A 23,384-nucleotide genomic window follows, 5' to 3' on the forward strand; every position below is an offset into this window, starting at 1 on the left:
TGATACAGTGACATAGTACTCTTAGAGGTCTGAATCTGACTATTTTTAAGCTGACTATTAACCACAAGCTGGTACAGAACCAGGACCAGGTAACTAAACAGCAAGCCTCCCTGTTGTTATACGCATCTATAAAATAATTTGCAAACCTCTACATTCAGATTCAACAGAATGCTTGAGCCTAAGCCAACTGAAAGTATGTAAGAAGTCCCTCTGGCTTACATCTGTGACGGCTAGGGAGGAAAAGAATGCTGACAACTTATGAAAATACATGAGAAAAGATCACTCTCTGGAAGTGCACATTTACTAAATAATGTGAACTCGTTACAAATACTTCAGCTGAGACCTTTGGAATCTTCTGATACAGTGGCCGGCAAATTCTTTCGCAAATATAAACCTGAATGGACTTGGATATAGAATCAGATGCTTTGAAAATCGGTGAAAAGCCATTAACCACTCTAAAACCCAGCATGTGATAGCTCCTGCCAGCTGACCTCTCACCACTTTCTCACACCTGGGGATTTTTTTAATCATTTACATTTCCACTTGTTCTTGATGAACATATTTTGGGGCAGGCGGAGGGGTCTGTTCTTTTATTCTTGAGAAACCAAGCCTGTACACATCACATGAGGAGGCTCTGGGTGATCCTAGATGTCAAAGGCTCCCATGACAGCTTTGTGAACCTGCCAGAAGTGAGGGTGTTCTGCCCAGAACTGATTACAAGGAGAAACCAGTATGTGCTCCTGCAGCCCCTCCATGCAATCAGCAAAGGGTAAAGCAGCATTAAAGGTCACTTCAGCATCACCAGCTCCTCTGAAGGCAGCTGCAGCACTAATCCTTCCTCCCCTTCAGTGGCATTTCTGCCACTGCTCCTGTAGCCAGCATGTTTCCTCTCACTACCAACATCTCATTACACAGGTACAAGGAGTGGGTGTGTGAGGTAGAATAACGGGGTCCTGCCCTACAGCAGAGACGAGGAAGTACTTGGCAATTGATGAATAACTCTACAATTTATTTTGAATGGAATAAATTGGATCTGCAATAGTTAAATTTTCTGTATTTTGAGTACTGTAACAGATAACACAGAATTATGTAAACATTTGAAAATGCAAGAATAACGAAAAATTACTTCTGTTATAGTACAGGGCAATGTTGGCAACCAGAAGCATTTTAAAATCACCAATAGAAAAAAGACCAGATGAAGCACTAATTTATCCAGCATAGTGGGAGTTCAACTGCTCTACAGGCTTTTTCATATCATAAGTAAAAGATCAATTACATATAGCCAAACCTATGAAAGAACAACTAACCCCAGCACTTGAGAAGTAGCTTTGTATACCAATTTGCAGACAAAACGTAGCTACAGTGTGATTTCTTGCTAAGTGTATTGCTCTGATTTTTGTAACATTTGCACTTTTTGTATTATGTATGAGAAAATTACATGTCGAAGTGCCCATTTCCCATGAAACACTGTCACCATTAAATTAGAGCTGTGTTAACAGTCACTACTCAAGAAAACAGAAGAGAAAGTTGTCACTGTAGTAGTGCAAAACCCTACTTTGAAAAATGAGGTAAATATAACTATAGGTATGGCACTAGAAACCTAAAAAGGTTTTCACGGAGTGCACAAAGTCCCATTGTACCAATTCCTTTAGGAAAAGCTTTATGAATGTATGTCCAGAGCAAGTGTTAAGCTAGAGCCCTACACGATGTGAGTTTAGGAGCTGGTGTGGCATTCTATTTCTTACAGGTAACACAACATTATTCACTTAAAAACAGCAATTATGAGGCAACAATCACATATACGGATACATTTGTAACTACATCTTGAATTAGGTCATTGAAGATACATTTCTGCTGATAAAATTACTCAAAGGGCAGTTATACACATTCAGCACAAACTGATGAAGAATGGAATTACCAACTACACTTCAAAAATCTTTTACAGAGCACTTTCATTTCTGAAAATGGAAATTCATTAAAAATTATAACAAGAAGTAAAGAAGCTTGAATTAAATCCAGCCTTCAGATTAGTCCCCTAAGAAAAAAAAATATACCATTTATTTTCTAACCATTTGACTTGACAAGGAAAAGTTATTTAGGAATGTTTTACAGATGAAACAAAGAGGCCTAGACATTTTAGTAGAGAATTAAATCTCATTATATCATAAAAAGACAGCCTTGAAACTTCAAAATAACTTGGAAAAAATATTAGGTGCACCAGCAAGTAATAGGATAGACATAGTGTGATTCAGAGACTAAGCAGTTGGCTAAATTTTCAAATTACTTGGAGGCTTATTAGCCAGAACTGTCTGGAAAAGTTGTAGATACAAGGATTCAATTGACTTTTAAGTATTTAACACTCAGCTTTTCATCCATGGATTCACTTGCCTGTAAGCACTTAACCCTCAGTTTTTCATTCAGAAACAGGTACCAATGATGTGAAACAGAGTAAAATTCACAAAACTCAGAGATCCTCAAATATGTTAATGCCCTCTAGGAAACCTGAATGGAAGAAAACACAGAAAGAGTTTAGATCACCAAATACAATAAAAAACAACTCAGAACTGTATGGTTAATATGCAAAAAACCACCCAAACTGTACTTTCACATCTGTATTTGCATTCTGTTTACAAAGTTTGTATTTATATGATTCCTTAAAAGTTATCATGTTAGCTTAACATTTCACATCAAGAAAGCATTTGAAAGATGACTTTGTTGAAATTTCTGTAGCATAGCCTAATTAGAAGCTAAATTCCTAAATGTTGGCTTGGGGAAATTCACCTTTTAAAAGAATCAGCCCAAGAGATCTCTAGACTTTGTATACAAAACTGCTGAGAATTTTTACTTTATTCCAGCTGTGTATAGCTCCTGCCTTTCTCTTGTGTTCATACAATACCCTTACAGTAACACCAGCAAATACTTTGATGTACAATCACACTAGTACTACTGTATGTAATGAATCTGTAGCTGCTCATTTGCTAAACAAAATTTGGCAACTAAAAGCAAAGGTCAGTGCCCAATGACAACGCAGGAGCAGAGCAACAGGAAGAGTTTTGCACATCAGTGGAAAACGCTTGGGAACTTCAGTGATGCTATTTTGAATATGTCTATTCTAGCACCAACATTTGTAATGATGCAACTCCTTCTTTTAAAAGGATCTGCACAAGTGTTTACTGTCCTTCAGATGCTCTGTTCTTCTGATTGCTCTTAGTAGCCTAACTTCCCTTTCGCGGTAGTTTTTGGCCTTGAAAATGATAGGATTACTTTTGTTAATAAAAGATTAACCATAGACACTTTTTTTTTTTAATGTGACAGTAAATATAAAACAGCATAAAAGAATCTATAAACCTCTTCTGAAAACTCTGTAATCATGCAAGTCTTTACTTAAACTGAATAACCTTTTAAGCCTGACCCTTAGGATAGTTTTGAGCTCAAGACTTATATCACCTACATTTAGCTGACTACATATGTGTTAGATGTCAGAACTCCTATTGCATTCAGTGAAAATCTAGTAGATGTGCCCAACAGACCCTACAGAGCTCACCCAATAGCCGACGTCGTGCCTGCACCCCATGGGCTGGACACCTCAGCAGCATTGGAGGTTCCACTGGCCTAATCTGCACAGCCTTGAAAAAGAACATTGTATCCACACCTAGCGTAGTTCAGATCTTTAAATATGGAGGCAGGAGAGGGGTCTCTTAGAACTCAAACTTAATATCTAGCTACTCTTTTTATGTCACAGAAAAACCTGAGTCCTTCCCCTGAGAGTGAGGGATTGTCTGAGTAAAACCAGAATGAATGAGAATGATTTGGTATTAAAATCAAATGTTCAGCTTCCTGCTATGTTAAATACTTCTGTCATGCTGCTTTACTAACATACCTACTATTTTTACCAGCAGAACAAAGAAGAAAAATAGGATTATGCTGTGATTTCCTAAGAGGACAAGCTAAGAGGCTGTGCAACTTGGCACATTGGTCATAAAAACTGACTCTTTTTGCAAGATAATTGTAAAAAAATGTTGGTACTGTCGTGAATTATAGATCCAAGTCCTTCTTGTTGATTAAATCATTGAATTCCACTCTAAGACCTTCCCACCCATAAATCTTGCTACGCAGTATATTTGAAAACTTACAAGTAATTCTCAAGTGTTCAAATGAAAACATGCCCTCTGAAGCCATGTTCATAATATGTAATAAATAAATTCAGAGCAAAGCTTTTCAGAACCAAAATTGTAGGAACCAATCCAAGAGCAGAAGTTATTTGACCTCTAGTTTTCTTTTTAAATCATCAACATCAATGAAGAACCCATATCAATGGGATTCTTAAAAAATCATAAACACTTTCTGCTCCATGGTTTAAGCATTGTCTACCACGATCAACTCAATCTTGTGGCCTTTAACTCACAAATAAGAGAAAAAAAAAAAAAAAGAGGGCTTTTTAAAAAATTTCAGTAAAAAAGTTAAGTTCTGACCATTCTCAGACACATCATTTCTGTTCGTAAGTCCTCAGTGAAAGTCATGGTCTTTGGACCTACAGATATTTATACTGAATTGCTAAAACAGATCACCTCTGAAGATGGATCATGCCTGAACTGCCTGACTTGAAGCAGAAGAGATTAAATGCTAGTCTCAGGAACAGGATATCCTGAACACTGAAGTAAGAAGGCCCTGTATGGGAGCTTCCATCCATACAATGGATCTTCTTTAGGGAAAGCAAACAACTGATATGTATGTTCACTGGAAGAAATTTATCCATGCAAAGAAAGGAAGGACATAAAATGCATCTCTGAGACAAAATGCATATTTGGCTACTTATCATTTATGTCAAAGCCAAAAGCCATACTAAAAAATGCACAGTTTATGTTTTTCTTTTTTTACTATTTTTTTCCTGTTTGTTTTGTACAATCTGCATTTTTGTGCTGTTGTGTCTGTATGACCATCTTGCTTGTATCAATATTTTCATTTGAATAAATATACTTCTATTTATCTCTGAAACAGTCAAGTGCATAGGCTACTCCTTCCTGCATGTTTTACTACGAATAACATGGGATTAGGCAATAGGTCAATAAGACTCATGAGTTTCCTATGTTATATGTATCCGTAATATTCAAATGAATAGTCAAAAGAAAGGCTTGTTCTATCCTGCAAGACTATCGACAGCCACCCACAACGTGGGTTAAAGTATCTAGTTACAGAACTAAATTTATTCATTTTGTATGACAGATCACTTTGTCTTTGGATTAGATCTTAGCACCATAATGGTATTTATCCAGAGGTTCGCTTTAATGTTTTATGGTTTTAACTTCAGCTCAGATTCAAATGAAACTCAGCAGCACAAAAAATCTCAGATTTATTCTTGTCTGAAAGAAAATGAGACAATCAAAATACAAATTTAAGACAAATTTTAAGTTCTACTAAGTATAAAATACCTTTGTATTTAATATTGCTTGTTTCACATTAAAAAACAGGGGGGAAACTTTCTTTGCTAGTGTCCAAGAAACCTAAGATTTTAGCTTCTGTTATCTTGTTATTTTCCTCTAGAAGCATTTGTTTAGTAAAGTGATTCCTTCGGAGAAAGCTGATATCATTACAATGATCCAAAACAGTAGGAACTATTATAGATGTGATATTATTTTAATAAAGGAAGTATTTAATGTAATGAACATACCCAGTTTTCTTTCAATACTCCAGAAAACCTAAAGAGAAGGCTTACTTCTTTTGTCTCTCTTTAACTTTGGACAACTTTCTTCTTTCTGTTAAAACAATCCAAACAAAAGGCAAAAGTGGTAAAGCAAACAAAGCAGTAAAAACCAAGCTGACAGCTCAGTTAAAAAGCAGTTCCTGAGTGAAATGCTTATTTGAATCATATAAGAAGTAATTAATAGAAGCTTTTGGTTTTGAATGTAAATGTAAAGTACGTTTATACGTTCACTGGGTAAATAACTAAAACCAGAGATATTTTCAAAATACCTTTTCACATCCTGTCAGCCAAGACTTACAAAACCAAACTGATCATTTCTCATGTCCAAACTTGAGATAATGAGAAAGGCTTACTCTTCAGAGAAGTGTTTAGCAGTGTCCCTAGTCAGCGCAATTGCATTTTAATCTGGAGAGAGGAGGAATCAGACTAATGAGCACTGGAAGGTCCTTTCCTACCCCAGTTAACATACAAGTCTCTCTCCTCTTCCTGAGCCTCCAGCTGCTCATGGACCTCACTTGGCTGTAGCAGTGGCTATGCTGCACTGGCAGCGTGGCAGGCTGACAGTGAGAACTTGCTGTCCCAAAAGTAGCTTGCAGGGCTCAGGCTCATAGCCATGTCACACAGCCTGTCTGGAGAGGCAGGAATGGCATGAGGTACTTTTGAGTCATGACTAGGACAGGACAGAGCCCCTTCCCCACCCCAGAAGCTCTGCCAGACAAGCTGCAAGCTCTCTTCTTGTCGAGTCTGCCCAAGCTGCAGAGCTAGCTCCATGCTCACAAGCTCTAGTGCAGCTGAGTCATACTCAGCAGCAGGGAAAGGACTTCATATCATGGTGGAAGTTTCCCTTCAGTACTCAGACCCCTGGGGTTGTTATTCTTATAACCACAGTTATTTTTAGTCACTGTTTTTCCTTCTTCTTTGTAGAGTGACTCTTTACTGCTGTAGCACTGCAGTGTTGGGACGGCAACTAGAGGCTCAGTTGTGGCTCCGTAGAAGGGCCTTTCCCAGCTGCAGTTGGAGGGGGCCAGGTCAGAGCAGCTGGGCTGGCGTTTCCCACAGCAACTCCCCTCTTCCCTACTGCAGCCTGAGCTCTAGGGTGTGCGTGTGTTCCCGCAGAGGCCCCTGAGACTGCTCTACTGGCCCCTTCCGAACTGCAAGCATAGCACAGACTGTGCTCTTTTAGTTACCATTAAAAGTTACTGAATGATCTCACATTTGACTTTAAAAGTATAACAAACCAAAAAGATAACAGATAAAATTTAATGTTCAGAAATGCGAATTAAATGGAAGAATCTGAATTATGGATACATACTCTTCAGTTCTTAATTAGCAATTAGTGAGTATGTTGACAAGGTAAGTTTATACATTGCAACATGTGACCAGGCAAAGGAAATTCGGATCTCAAATGGTCACACTTGAAATGAAATACAAAAGGCAAGGGAACCTGGGTGAAAAGACAGTAAAATTCATGCAACTTTTCCTCTTGGCTTGTTCTGTAAAGTTATTGCACAGTATTTTCAGTTGACTATTAGCAGAAATAATATGTATATATCTATGTAAGAAAATACATTGGAGATTTGGGACCTGTTCCTTCCAATGGGCCTAATTTCTGGGTAGTAAAAACATACAGAATGTTCTAAGGAGAAGGAGATGAAAGATACAACTGAGTTTTAAAGAACTGACATTTAGAAGCAGAAGCGTAGGCCAGTAGCAGGTAAAAAGAAAATCATAAGAATCATAAGAAAATATCTTGAAGAGGACTGTAAAGTATACAACACTATAATTAAAGCAGTATCCAAAGGGAAAAAAAAGTATATAAACCCCAAAATAATTCTAGAAACTTATCTAATTGCTGCTGGCCTCAATAATGACTTAGATATTTTAAATAATTAAGATAATATAACTTTTAAAAAATCAGAACTAATTACAAATAGCCTTTTGAAACTTATTTCTATGGCATGTTGCTAAATTCAAGCACTTAAGATGGGACACTTTCAGAGCTCTTAAGAATACCCATAGTTATACTGGCCGGGATGAAATGGTTCTTTGTAGAATCAGAAAATATGATTCAGAAACATATTTATATTAAGTTATTTATATTAAATAACAGCATTAAACATTTTCATTTTAGTAATATCTTTTGCAGGAGACATGCATTTTAAATGCACACTTGAAGTAACAGTAACACAGCCAATAAAGGTGGTTAATTTTATCCTGGTTAAGGTCAATTTTATCCAGAACGGGCTCAATAAGGCTTCTTGGTTTCACCATTTTAACTGGTATATGCTAAAATTTTTAAAAATAAAAATTTCTTCTTTATGCCTTAATTTGAGTTCTTGTAGACTGGGTGAAGAGGTGTATGGGTGGGGGTTTTTACCTGTCTTCTTTTGGCACAACCTTTCTTTACACATCCTTCCATGTTGTTCTCCTTGACTGAGGAAGTCAGTTTTGAGGTCAGTGTTTCACATGTCAGATACTCATTCCCTGTAATCATCTTAAAGTAGAAAAGTTTATACCTTCATTAGCAAAAAGAAAACCCCAGTGTTTTTCTGTTAAAATTACCTACTTTTTCAACATGCTCTCATAACATAAAGTTCAAATAACCTACCAAATTACATTTTATCTGTGAAAAAAAGTGGTAAGCACAACACATTTCATCCATGTGTCCAATCTGTGGGATATTATCCTCATAAAAAATGCTCTGAAATCAGCTCAGCTATTTATTTTATTGAAATGCAGACAGAATCATGGAAAGATTAGGCTGTGAAGTGATAGGATTAGGCTGTGAAAGTCATAACTTTCACTCAAAACAGAGCTAACTTCAAAGTTAGGATAACACCTCTACAATCTCTCTGTGAAACTTGTTCCAGTACTAAGCTACTCTCACTCTGAAGACTATGACCAGTAGGAATTTTTCCTGTTGCAACTTGTGCTTTTAGTGAAATTCTGTCTAAATTTGGGAATTTTGTAAAATTTGTAAATGCTGTTTAACAGCACAATGCCTTACACACTGCAGTCAGCAATACACAATTTATGAGTCTTGAGATTCCTTCCAGGAGCTGTTCATTACTATGAACAATTCTTCAAATGAAGACAGACTGAATACCGTAAATTTCACCATGTTAACCTCACAAAAATCTTGATAAACTGATAAAATCTCTGAAGAAAGGAAAACTAATTACTCCACCTTAAAAGTCCCAAATAAAAAGAATCTCTGACAACACAGCAGATCATAATTTCAGAAAAAAAAGCAGCAGTGGCTGACAACACTAACTTATATACTAGAAATTTTAACAAATTATATTGAGAATGATGGCGAAACATGATGAAAGTCAGGCTCTTTTTGCTTAACAATGTTTTAGAACATACTGAATTTGTGAGAACCAGTGAGAATGAGTGCTGTTATTTACTGTACCTGTTCAAAGTTAGATTTGGAATGTTGACTGGTTGTCTTCACAATATAGCCCTTAGAATGGCATGCTGCTTTATTTTCTTCATTTTTGGCGATGTACATTGTACTGTTGAAGACAGACTCATGAATATTTAACCTTGCTCCTTCATTTGATCTCTTTCCTAGTTGCTGTGATAACTCCGTATTTGTCAATTCATTGTCTAATTTACAAATCTGCAAAGGCACTTCCTTTGACTGGTGGTATTTCTCAAGAACTTGCTTAGCATTTTGACTTGCAAACTTTTTTCCTCGTCTTGCAGTGGAAGTAGGAGATGAATATGTATCCAGATTCAGATCAATGTTTGATTTCTGAAGTACTGACCCAACATTCTTAAGAAAGGAACGAGAATTTGCCTTTTTGTGACTGACTTCACTTGAATTCCCACCTGAAGCTGAGTTATCAGAAAAATCAGAATTAGTCATTTGTCTGACAGACTCTGTTTTCCATCGAAATACAGGTATATCTTGTTTTATGTATGCTTTGGCACTCATCACCTGAAGTATGTTGCTGTGAGGGGAATTTCTGACAGATGAAACACCCATAACATTTACTGGTGAACAACTCTCGGTATTTTCTCTTTTCTTCCCATCTGTTTGATTTGCGCTCTTTCCATTCATTTGCATTAACTTTCCTTTGAAAATTGGTATAATTTTGCCGACTTTTTTTGGGATGGGTTCAAAGGCCGAATTTACAGGCGTTCCTAAAGATTTTAAAACTGGTAACTCTGGTACTGCTGATAGTTGCCTATTATTCACTGATTTCTCCGTTGCGTCAGTGCAAACCTTTGCTGTACCCTTACGGCTACTCAAGGAAGTGTGCGTTGCTGGCTCTTTAATCAAACGCTCCATCCAGTGGCTGTCTTTCGTACTGCACGATGAAGAACTTCCAGGAAAAGTCTGTTGTCTTGGAGAAGTCTGCGTTAGAGATACTACACAAACCACTTCACCATCCAATTTCACACGCTTAGATTTTATTTCCTACAATACAAGAAGAGTCGCTAAATTGAATAATCTGGATTTAAAAGTCTGCATCGTTATATGACACTAAATTAATATACATCACAATTTATAGCTGTATTCCTGTTTTGAATGAGAACAAACTACCTTTTAAAACAATACTTTGTTATCACTATAAATGAAATTTGTTTTCTCCTCCCATCAGTTTTTTGTTTATAAACTATGCTGGAATATCGTATTTCTTAGAAGGAAAGACTTAAATGACAGTCACTATCTTGGTTTAATGCGTTCCAACCAGGTAGTGCTTAGTCCTTTTGAGGCAGTCTGAAGAGAGTTTGACTGATAGGACTCTATCTCTGAAGACTTCTAAGGGCACCTGTATTCTAAGCAAAAGACAATTTGTGTGTCTATAAAAGCTTCAAACGACAAAGAGGAGCCATTCTATCTTTGATCACTGAAGAGACATAAACAGAAACTGCTTTCTGAAAGAGGACAATAGTATTTTAGAACCTCTGCAATTTGTGTCACTGTTCTTTGTTCAGAATTAATTACTTCATCTCTTCTTTCACACACTACTGCTGAAGAAATTTGAGTGTCTGCCTTTGTCACAACCCCAAATTAAAGGAGTTTTGATTGCTTGCCTCCTACAGCTTGAGTATTTTTAAATGCTAAAGTCTACAGAAATTTATATTTTTGGGGAGGGTGATTTTTAAAAAAACATTTTTATTAATAATAATTACAGTGGTTGGGAGCTTTGTTGTCGTTATTGTAGAAGGAGTATGAGAAGGTTCTGGCTATCCAACAGCAAAGTAAGGTCTATGTAACTGCAAATATTGATATCAACTTAACACTAAGTCCTATTTTTTAATGCTTTTGTGACATAAACAACACCACAACAGCATATTAGATGCATGACTAACAGTTGTATGCTGTGAAAAGCATGGTTTTACACTCTTACCATGTTCTGAATATGATAAAGACCACTTCATACCATGGATAAAGTACATGCTGTAAACATATGTAAAATAAAGAGCTAACACATACCGCAGCCCTGGAGAGTTCCTGTGTAGCATAAAGTGCTTTACTTGTCATCTTTACTGGAAATCCACATAGATGTGAAAGGCTGTGCTTCATGTCAGAAACAAAAGAGTTCAACACGCTTTCTGAATCTGTTCTGGGGAAATACTGTGCTGGCTGACTTCGAATGCAACTTAAAGGATACCTGAGTAAGTGTTCAGAGATACGTAACAAGTTTCTTTACATGTCAACAATTATGAATCGTCTTTGCTGAGAAGAAAGCATGGACATGTCTAAAGCTTTGTCAAAAAGGTCAGGAGAAGCACTTACTTTCTTAAGGGAGTTAAAAAGCTCATAAAGTTATAGGACCTCAACAGTATTATACCATACTAACCTACTAAAGGGGAGATTATTCAGTGTAAGCAATCCTTAACCTAGTCTTTCTTAGCAGGAACATTCTCTTTAAAATAAATCTTTGTTGGCCATATTTTCACAGGAATTAAACTCATCCTTTCACATTACTGTTTGAGGTGGCATTACGTTTACCAAATCTGTGAAGCAAACTGATCTATTTGACTTACTGTTATTTAATAATAGAACAAAGAGACTTGACTGAACATTTTGTTCCAATTTGTCTAATGAAATAATTGTCCACTGACTTCCATATGGAAATATGGAAGAAAAAAATGTGCCATGATCAAAAATGAAAATTAGATCTTCAGTACAAGTGTAGTAGAGGAAAAGCAAAGAAAATATTCTGAACGCATACGTGAAGAGCCTTTCTCCTATTGGCTTGAAGTAAACACTGAAGTATACTTCTTTTTCTTCAAGATCCTCTGGAAGAATATATCCATACTGTAGAAAAAAAAACAACACACGTGTTTTACAAATACACATAGGGACAAAAAATGGGAGGGAGACTCAAAAGCAGTATATATGGTTTCTTACCAGATTCTTCCAGTGCATCTGAAATTCTTCATATGAACGGAAAGGAGATTCTGGAGGAATTACGTGGCTAATGTTTATGATCTGACCCATTTTCATGCTGCACACAGGTAAAGAAGGGATACTTAGAAAGCGTGTCATAAAACTCAACTGAAAACACACTGGGACTTTGAGGAAAAAGAAAAGTGAATCTTATTTTTGGCCTTGAAAGTATTTTTGGATTATTTTCACGTTTTGAGGACTTGTATCTTCGGGTCATAGTTTATGATGGAACAACGGCAGTATTTCCCAAGGTATGGAAAAGAACTTAGCAGCACCCACAAGTCTATTTTCTCTTATCCGTAATGCTCAGTGCCAGTGAATGTAGAACATTCACACATACCATTACTTCTCTCCTTTTTATGATGAAAATCACAGGTGAAAATATAGTTTGTGGCAAAGATGCAAATACAGTTTTTCTTTACATTGACACTTTCTGCAAAAATTGTATTTCATAAAAATTAATGCTTTGCATATCACAGAAGTAGCAGAGAGATTATTGAAATTGTTGTAATATTTAAATGTGTAATTTATGATTCATTAATTATTCTCATTTTCTACAATGAGACCACAAAAGTGAAAAAGAAAGATTCCTGACTGTAAATCCAATTGCAAAACAGAAGTGTTCCTATCACTAGTATCAAATTCACAATTTTTAATGGTAAATATTCCAGGAGATGTCTGGGTTTCTGCTGAAATATAAACAGATTCCTACCTTGGTAAAACATAGCACCAGTTACTTAATATGGAATGTTGGTGAATAACTGTATTTTCATTGCTGTCAAACATCTTCAAGGTGTTTGCTGAAATATCAAAATCTCCCAGCTTAAAACAGAAAAAAAAAAGTTATCTACAAATATTTCTACAGCAGTACACAAATTTTTCAAAAATAACCATGTATCACAATACCTTGAAGCTTATACATTATTTTTTTTTTTATCAGCTCTTACAGACTGATTTCAGAAGATATTCCCATTACCAAAGTCCAACCACACTTTCTTATAAAATCATAGAAACATAGAATTGTTTTGGTTGGAAAAAACCTTTAAGATTGAGTCCAACTAGTAACCTAATGTCGCCGAGCCCACCACTAAACCATGTCCCTCAGCACTTCATCTACATGGCTTTTAAATATCTCCAGGGATAGTGACTCCATCACCTCCCTGGGCAGTCTGTTATGTTAGAGCATACACTTCCAAAAGTTATTAAAGCACAAGGTTTAAAGGTTACTTAAATCAGTGAGACTTAAGCTTCAAGTGTTTTAATAAGCAAGAGTACAGAAGGAATTTGTCAAACTAAGAACTGTCTCACTTCCAGGCACATTTTTTAAGGTTCAAATCAGAAAGTCGTATTTAACAGTCAATTAACAGTGAATGCCACCTTCCTTAATCAAGTGCTGAGATGCCAGCAACAGAATTAATGGGACATAAAGTTTTATCCATAAAGTAAAAAACCACCAGACATTTTCCCAATGTTAAAATATTTGACTGTAAGGGGTCAATCAAACACAGAGGTTTCAGAAATATTTCCTATGGTCAACCAGGGTTTGCATTTATTCACCGTAAAAGAAAAATCTGGCCATTTTATATTTTAGAAAAGTATTAAAGTGATGCAACCGATAGTGAAGCCACATCATGATTCCTTCCATCATTGCTTTGTGTAATTTTTGAATCAAATTCTTATATAGCTTTAACATTTATGCTATCCTGCTAGGCCACAGAAGAAATTCTATGATGTTCTAAGAAAGAAGAGTTTTTATGAGAATGACTTATTTTGGAAGAAACCAGCAAGCCTGACAAATGTGCCCCTATATGTATGGACACATTCAACAATGGTCACATGGCTGTCAGAAAGGATGGTAACTTTTCAACCTCATTCATGAGTTCTTAAAAGACTACTTAATTATGCTGGCACGCAGCAGCACCCAGGCTGCTCCTATCTTTTGGAAGCTGCGTAGAAAATGAAGCAGATTCCGGAATAACTATAAATAGGGACTTAAACATAGGTGGGGACAACTTACCTATAGCTTTACTTTTAAGATTTTACTAAAAATGACGTATTACAGTGATACAGTGAAAGTCTTCTAGAAAACAGTGCTAGAAGGAAATCTAGAATCCTAAAGACACTTCCCTACTATATTCTGCTAGCAGTTTTCTGAGATTCTCTGAGACTAGAATCTCAATTCTACAATGCCTGTGAGAATGCATCAATACAGCTGTAACATGGACGTTATGCACTTATAACAGATGCAGACAGTCAACAAATATAGTCACTGTCATAATGCAACCAGAAACGCACTTCTATCTCCATCATGTTAACTGCAAGCTGCCTAACAGAAAAGAAGGTAAAGATTAATAGTCACAAGTGACAGGAAATATACCTCAGGGGGTGGCAACCGAATCGAGCAAGCCTCCACACTGATGCAAAGCTGCCTCTCTGACACACTGAGGTCTATAACTAAAATAAAAACAATGCACAAAGCTCTGTTTTGAACTACAGTTCATCTGTTAGACAGAAAGCTAAACCAAATGTTTATCTTAAGTAGTTGTTAGTCAAAATGTTGCATTTGAAAATCAAAAGCCTAAACTTTCTCACCATGGAAATGAAAATCAAGTGCATTTTAACCGTGGAAACATTAAAATAATAATTAATTACTATTGATGCATTACACCTCCCTAGGAACTCATGGCTGTCAATGCAGCTGGGTGCTTGATAAATAATTAATTATTACTGATATAGTACACGTCCCTCGAAAGTCATGTCTATCTGTGCAGCTGGCGTGCTTGACACTCATATCCTTGATATACAAACACCCATTTTCAAACCAAATATAGTTCTTATAACCATTGGCTGTACTGAGTCATCTAGCCCAGTACTACATCACATCCAGAAGTGATCAATAGGAAAAGCGACTGCAGGAAGGCACATCTCCAAAACATTCACTCAACATTGCGCAAGCTGTAGCACAGGGACTGGATGTATCATGCTCCTCAACATATGTCCCTGTTACAAATTTAGGCTCTGATATCCCCAAATGTAACCTTCAACTTTTATGCTGAAACAAAAATATTTCTATTTTTTGCAATAGCTAAGCAGCATGTTTTGTGACTCAAGTTTTTTGAGCAGCAAATGTAGTATATACAGGACAGTCACTTTAGCTCATTTTCCTCATTCTGTTATTAGGGAACTTTAACATCACTTGCAAGACTCATAATTTGAGGTAAGTGCATTTAATTACAATAAGCACAACTTTTAAATGGTAAATTTCAATCCATGGCTGTAGATCAATAGTATAAAAAAAAAAAACCAACCTTTTTTGATGGGTAATATTTCAAAGGTGCAGATGAGCTGACATACAGAGCATCATCTGTCATAAAGTGTATTTTGGTAGGAATTGTTTCACAATGAAAACCAGAAAGACACTGTGTTACCAATACCAAGATCATGTCAGTATGAAAGCACATAACTATACTCTGCTCTTACAAGTTTACTATTAATAGAATATTGTACTTACCAACAGCATTTTGCCTTCCTGAACGAGACAAAAAGTCTTTTCCTTAATAAATGAAATACATTAATGTTATTTTCTAAATGATATGCCTAATGTCATTATGAAAAAAGAAAGAACTCCCACTGTTTTGTTTGTATGTGTCAAGAATGATGACAGGTTTGTTACTTTTAAAGAGTGAACAACTCTTCTATTAGTTGATTTTCACTGATTCACTAACATTTTCATTAAAAAGAGAAATTAAAGTATATTAGCTGAGAGTAATTTATACATCTTTTTTTCCTCCCCATAAAGGATTTGTTCATAGAGCTCTTTTTAATTGATTAACAGTTAATACATTTCTCAGGTTCAGAAGCAAATCTGTATAGTATTACGACTTGTTTTACTGTTTTTCATCAGTTTTGTCCAACTTTAGCACCAAATATTAGACAAGCTACATATATCAAGATCACATTGATGTTAGTGAGCCTCTTTAGTTGAAACCAATTTTCTATCAGTTAACATCTAATCCTCTACTTCTAGCTGCTATTCCTGAATGAGTTGATTTAATTCAGAGAGTTCTATTTTTTGAAGATACTAAAACAAAAATAATTTTAATATTGTGGTTGGAAATAAGACAGTAACATATACATTTTTCTCAGTCTTTGCTTAGAACGATCTTTACAACTGCTCTGTTAATAAGAGCACACCACAGCATGTGAAACACGTCTGGTTTTCCATAATTAGGTAATTCACTCTTATCCTACACAGGACTTAGCAAAGAGATGTCAGGCAAAGGAACTACCCTTTGAAAAGACAGTTTTGCAGAAGATGGGCTGACAGAAAAACAGTTCTGTATTAGAAAAGTATGCATGCAAACCATGTGCAGAAGTGCCACTGTTGAAAGGATGAATCTGAAAAATCAGCCAAAATTTTGGAAGACATTTATTGTCCAACAATATTTGGTTTGGAAATTACTCATGTAATTGGTGTGTTCTGTTCAGTTGAAATAATTATTCGATGTATTACAAAGATGAAGAGGGAGGTGAAAAAGCACATGATATGTCCATTCAGATGGCTAAATTGAATAATTGAACTTGGATAAAGGAACAACAAAAATGTTATCAAAGAAAAAATCATATGATAAATGAAAAAAAAGAATTAATTCATAAGGGAAAACAATTAATTATGGGAATTAAATGATGGAAAATAAATGCAATAATAAAGAATGAAAAACTAAATGCTTGATCCCTACCCAGGTGAGTCAAATACCTTGCACCAAGAGATGACCAGCCTTGTTCCATCTGGGTGCAAGTCTGGCTGTAAGTGTGTAGGAGAGACAGGTTTGGAGAAGAGCCAGACTAACTGGTTGTGGTGCTTCCAGCTAATAACGTCAGTGAGAAAAGGAAAATATCTCATTAACAATTTCACATATTTTTTGTAAAGGCTTCAGAAAAAAAATTATTCTGTTCCTGCTACTGCCTCCTAATACATTTTACACATCTTTACTTTTCATCTACATAGCTACAAGAGGAAGTTAATACAATACTTAATGTAGGCATTTACATTGCATGCGTCACCAAAGTAAGGTGCAGTACAATTCATTTAATGTTTTCACAGGGCTGATAATAGACTTGCAGAAAAGATTAATTGAGCCATAAGGAGTACTTTGCTAGATATGCAAGTCTTTACAGAAAACAAGCACATCTAAAATTAATCTGTATTAACCCTGCTGTCAAACTCAAGACCAGAGACATCTTCTTGCAATCACAAGAACAATATATGAAATATAGCTTTGTTCATCCAGCAGTACTACTTGCCTCACTGCTTGCCTGTCTTGCATAGCAATCTGTTGACAGTATTAGTCAAGAAAAATAAGCCAATTACAATGGCTTAAAAAGAGTTAACTAACACAGCTTCAGGAGGATGTTTCTAATGAGATCCTGCAAGGATCTGCTTGCAGCTCATGGTTATGAAATAAACTTCATTATACTAAGCTGCTGGTGTCAGAAAATCTAAAGATGACAAGTCAGTTACATGTATCGTCATGCAGTTTTGTAAGGTTAGCATATTTGAACAGTAGAAGCCTTTACTAATCCAGATACCCATTTATACTTCACAGAATCACAGAATCCTAGAATGGTAGGGGTTGGAAGGGAACTCTAGAGATCATCCAGTCCAACCCCCTGCCAAAACAGGTCCACCTAAATCAGGTCGCACAGGAACATGTTCAGGCGGGTTTTGAAAGCGTCCAGAGAAGTAGACTCCACACCCTCCCTCGGCAGCCTGTGCCAGTGCTCCCTCACCCTCACAGCAAAGAATTTCTTCCTCGTGTTCAAGTGAAACTTCCTCTGTTCAGCTTATGTCTGTTTTCCCTTGTCCTGTCACTAGACACTACAGAAAAAAGACTGGCCCCATTCTCTTGACACTCGCCATTTATGTATAAATTTATAAGCATTGATAAAATCCCTTCTCAGTCTTCTCCAGGCTAAACTGCCCCACATCCCGCAGCCTTTCCTCATAAGAGAGCTGTTCCAGACCCCTGATCATCCTAGTAGCTCTCTATTGAACTCTTTCCAGAAGTGCTCTATCACTCTTGATCTGGGGAGCCCAGAATTGCGCATAGGACTCCAGAGGAAGCCTCACGAGGGCAGAGCAGAGGGGGAGGAGAATTTCACTCAACCTGCTGGACACAGTCTTCTTGATGCTTCCCAGGATGCCATTGGCCTTCTTGGCCATGAGGGCTCATTGCTGGCTCATGGTTAGTTTGCTGTCCACCAGAACTCCCAGGTCTCTCTCTGCAGACCTGCTCAAACCCCAGCCTGTACTGGTGCATGGGATTGTTCCCCCCCAGATGCAGGACTCTGCACTTGCCCTTGTTGAACCTCATGAGGTTCCTCTCTGCCCAACTCTCAAGCCGGTCAAGATCCCCCTGAATGGCAGCACAGCCTTCTGGGGAATCAGCCAGTCCTCCCAGTTTGGTGTCATCAGGGTATTTGCTGAGGGTACACCCTGTCCCCTCATCCAGGTTATTGATAATGATGTTGAACAAGACTGGCCCCAGAACCAATCCCTGTAGAACTTCACTGGCCACAGGCCTCCAACTCAACTCTGTGTTCAACTCTCTGGCCCCTGTCATTCAGCCAGTTCTTGGTCCACCTCACCATCCACTCATCCAACTGACACTGCCTAAGGTTTCTGATGAGGATGTTATGGAAGACAGTGTCAAAGGCCTTGCTTAAACAAAGGTAGATGGCATCCACTTTTCCCCTTCATCTGCTCAGTCTGTCATGCCATTATAGATGGCTACCAGGTTGATGAAGCAGAATTTCCCCTTGGTGAATCTGTGTTGACTCCCTCGATAACCACTTTTTCCTGCATGTGTTTAGAGACGGCATCCAGGATGTGTTGTTCCATCACCTTTCCAGGGATGGAGATGAAGCCTGTTTTCCAGGGTCCTCCTTCTTGCTTTTTTGAAGACTGGAGTGACATTGGCTTTCCTCCATTCCTCGGGCACCTCACCTGTGCTCCACTATCATTCAAAAATGATGGAGAGCAGCTTAGCAATAACATCAGCCAACTCCCTCAGCACTCATGGGTGGATTCCATCAGGACCCATGGATTTGTGGGTGTCCAGCTTGCCTAACACGATTCTTCCTAAGCAAGGGAAAGTCTCTCCATCTTCCCAGGGATTCCAGAGGACTGGCCTTAGGAGTAAATACTGAGGCGAAGAAGATATTCAGTGGTTCCATCTTCTCTGTATGCTGTGTCACCAGGGTATCCACCTCATTCAGCAGTGGGTTCACATTCTCCCTACTCTTCCTTTTGCTATGGATGTACTTGAAAAAGCCTTTCTTATTCTCCTGTATAACCTTTGGCAGATTTTATTTCAAGAGGACTTTAGACTTCGTTGTTTTGTCCTTGTGCACTCTGATGACATTCCTATACTCTTCCCAAGTAACCAATTTGTTTTTCCACATTTCATAGATTTCTTTCTTTTACTTCAAGTGCTTCAGCCCCCCTACTCATCCATGCAGGCCTCAACTTGGAAGAAAAGAAAAATTTGGCCAACTGGCTGTGCAGATGAATCACAAGAGCTACAGGCTTTGATTACAACCAGTCTTGACTCAGCAATTTTAGTGCTTCCACACATGCATTCATAAAACCCACAAACTTTGCTTACTAGAAGATCACAAAGCAGATGCATAATGGCCTAAAAATATATTATCTACTAAGCTCATGGGTTTCATTTCTTCTCTATGTTTTTGTTTTCATTTTCTGAGACTGTGTTGTATAGGCTAGATAAATCCAAAATGTGAATGAGGAGAGAGTTTGGCAGTTTGAACATCCTCATCTGTCGCTGCCTCAAGGTCAAATCCCAACACCCCTGAGCAGGATCAGGACCCCACTGCAGCAGAGAAGTCTAGTGAAATTGATCAAGAACTTCTTAAAACTTTTGTCTCTGACAAACTGTACTTATTACATGCAGATTCGTAAGAGTCATTTTATCTATGGGACAGAGTTTTATCCTGAAACTTGGCTTCTTAGTGCAAATTGCATGCCCTACAAAAAATACTCATCTCTGGCAACAGCAACCGCAGACAAATCTCACAATCTTAAGAAACATGACACCTTTCAGCACTTACAGTAGCTCCTTGTTTCTCTACGTACACTTGACATATTCCTGATTTGTAAAACGGCATCTAAAAAAAAAAAAAACCATAATTCAAGTGTCTGAAATTAAAGGGTGTTTCAACAAATCATAAATTAAATTCTGTCTCATCAGTGACTTTGCCAAAGAAAAACATGTAAAGGAATAGTAAGAGCAAACAAAATATCCTGCATTTAAAAGGAGAACGATAATTAAAATAAGTTCAGACATTTAGCATAGTGTAATCTCATTTCCAACTAAAGATACACTAACAAGCAATCAAAACAGTAAAAGATATCACCTATCATCTACATTACTAACGCACAAAAATTAAAGTTTGCTTTAAATGACATAATTTTGCTTTTCCTTGATCCTCAGAAAAAGACACTTCTTCGAGAAATGTGCATGCATATGTGACAGATACACTTGACTCCTAACCCTAGTTTGGTTCACGCTGACTGAGATGCATCAGGACTCACACCATTGAGGTGAACTTGTGACTGCAAAGCCCCTTGCTCACGGACAAGGGGGTGAAGGCGTCTTGAAAAATATTTTGTAAGGTGGTTTAGAAACTCAAAAGCATGGAGCAAGATATCAGAGCTAAACCAAAGACATCTGTCTTTGTCTATGCTATTGATCAGCAGCCAACTATTTCACCCTACAAATATTAAAATCAGGGTGTGCCCAGTTTGAGCTCTCCCTGAATGGCAGCCAGCCCGTCTGCTAGCTGACTCACCCCTTGAGCAGTGATGCCTCTCAAGGTTTGAAAATCCTTGCCTGAGACTAAGAGAGCCTTCCTTACCAAGGCAAAAAGATCCCTTAGCTGTGACAGATATTCAGTAAATGACTGACAGCATGCAGAATTAATACCATGAAACACTACAAATCCATATAGCTGTTCATTATTATAAATACTGCATGGATAATTCCTTTAGACATGAATAGTTGACCAAGTCTGAGGCTAAGATTGGGTCCAGCCACAGCTAGGCTCCAAAAAGGAGTCTAGAAAGCAAGGGGATCTACTCAACCTCATGACTCCATATGTGAGTAATTCTAACTCAGTCTTCCTTAGCATGTTTCTTCCATGCAGTAATTACTAAGGCAAACCTTGCCACCAAACTTACTGAACCTTGTCAAACCACACTTAAAATGTTGTTAAATTCCACCAAACTTACTGAACTCTGTTCAATCATCATTTTACCTCAATGAAACAAGTCACTGCTTCCCTCTTTCAAGTGAGGTACATTCTGCTCATCCACAACACTATGTAACTACTTGTATTTATTTACTAGTGATACTGACCGCCATGACAACTGAAATTTGATTTAGTGTTCCCATAACAGGTGCAGAAAGGATGTCTTGATGCAGGAATAATAATTGTCTATTAAAAAAAAAAAAAGTTAGGGGAAAAAAAAAAAAAAATTTCCATACTTGATTTTCTCATTCTAAACTTATTTTCCTCACTTTCTGCAAACACAATAAATTCTACTTTTAATCATTTTCCAGCGGTTTGGTATAATATATTGGACAAGTTACTTGCTCTTAATCCACCCACAGTGGTCTAAGACAGCCCTCTGGCACATGAACAGAACTCTACAGAAGTATTTATTTTCGCAGCATTTCTCATTTCTCCCGTTCCCTACTAACTGGAATGACATAATGCTTGGTGACACTAAGGAGCACACACATGCTTTCTGAGTACTCTACATTTCAATAAATCAAAAGATATATCTAAAGCATTCCAATTTTCCATGTGAATACAGGTGAATTTTAACTATTAATTCAAATTCAGTGGCCTTGTTAGCTTTAGCTGATAACGTTCAAAACATAATGGAAACGTGAGGATTTTTCCCCAATGGTCAGCAAGTCCCTCCCCTCCATCACCCCAAAAAAAAAACCCCACCAAACACCCCAACTGTTTTGTTTATCCTGGTTGCTGCTGATAAGGAATTTGCCATTCTGTGATTCTGTGATTCTGTCATTTTATTACAGTTCATTCCAGTACTGCTAATCAAATCTTTGAACAAAACTACCAACAGCTTCTGAAAATAATAACCTTCAGAATTCTTTACCTACAAATCTTTATCTGTGTACTCCTTGTCTCAGTTTCTGGTATCTGAGAACTCAGTGTTACCGTAGTGGCACAGAGTTTTTGTAGCTCCGGCAGACTGATGAAGAACAGAGACTGGTGCCTGGTGTCATTCATGTTATATTCTTGATGGCCCTAAAACAGCAACTGGGTCTTAAAAAGAAAAAAGTTATTCACTTTTATAAAGCAGATATTTGTTTATAGAAGTTTCTAAATATGTGGTATCAGGTAGATGAATAATCAGTTATCTTCTGATTAAGATTAGGTAGGCAATACAACATAATTGGTAAACTAAAACAGCTCAATATACTTCTGCTATAAATACATCATTATATTTGAGAACAATATTTACAGAAGTCAAATTATCAGAGTAAAGACAAGGACAAAAGCATCCTTTCTGTCTTCTTCTCAGTGTGTTTTGGAGATGGAATTTATCTAGGATCCAAGAGCTATGGAATCCTTCTGTGATGTTGGACCACCGTTGTCTGGCAAGAACAGGAGCTCAACAGAGATCTAGTCACCAAGTCAAAGACTGTGGTCAGACTGTCAGAGAGAATGAAAACCACAGAGGCACACTGGAAATATTTTCCTTTTTCCCTGCTCCAGGCTCCCTTCACATTGTTACAGTGAACTTGTTTAAATACATCTGTCTTCTCAAGTGACACCGTATTCTAAACTTTGCAGAACTGAGTACAGTCTTACACTGGACTGAAAGCTGTACTCATCCAGAATCACATTCAGCTACATGATTCATACTGAACACTGACAATTTTTTTTTCCCATTCTTGTTCTCAAGGGAGAAATGTCTGAAGAACAGCATTTTGTCTTGGTATGAATTTTTTTATAAGTACACTTATCAAAAGGTGAAAAAAGCATAGCTGGTATTTGGAGTGGAATGTGATCAGGCATATAGTGGTTCTACCAGAGCTATCTCTCACATCCTAAAGCTTTGCCTTAAAATAGAAATGACTGTCTGTATTTTGTGTTCAAGAGTATAAGGCAGTTTTGGCTCATGCTACAGTCAATATACTGAAGCGCACGTGACGT

At 37.2% G+C, this 23,384-nt stretch overlaps 1 protein-coding gene across 1 annotated transcript; it reads right to left on the reverse strand.

Annotated features, from left to right (window-relative positions):
* Positions 1 to 2,141: 2,141 nt before the first annotated feature.
* Positions 2,142 to 22,507, reverse strand: C4H18orf63 (chromosome 4 C18orf63 homolog). Its single transcript, XM_061995538.1, has 14 exons — positions 22,321 to 22,507; positions 21,551 to 21,629; positions 20,244 to 20,300; positions 16,870 to 16,981; positions 15,625 to 15,666; positions 14,491 to 14,567; positions 12,826 to 12,935; positions 12,075 to 12,171; positions 11,896 to 11,981; positions 11,154 to 11,331; positions 9,117 to 10,130; positions 8,079 to 8,195; positions 5,669 to 5,753; positions 2,142 to 2,502 (listed from the first exon to the last, which is right to left on the reverse strand). The coding sequence occupies exons 1-13, from the start codon at positions 22,452 to 22,454 to the stop codon at positions 5,697 to 5,699; spliced, it is 2,160 nt and encodes a 719-aa protein (XP_061851522.1). The 5' UTR covers positions 22,455 to 22,507; the 3' UTR covers positions 2,142 to 2,502; positions 5,669 to 5,696.
* Positions 22,508 to 23,384: the final 877 nt, after the last annotated feature.

This window comes from Colius striatus, chromosome 4 (assembly GCF_028858725.1).
Source record: "Colius striatus isolate bColStr4 chromosome 4, bColStr4.1.hap1, whole genome shotgun sequence".
Taxonomy (NCBI): Eukaryota; Metazoa; Chordata; class Aves; order Coliiformes; family Coliidae; genus Colius; species Colius striatus.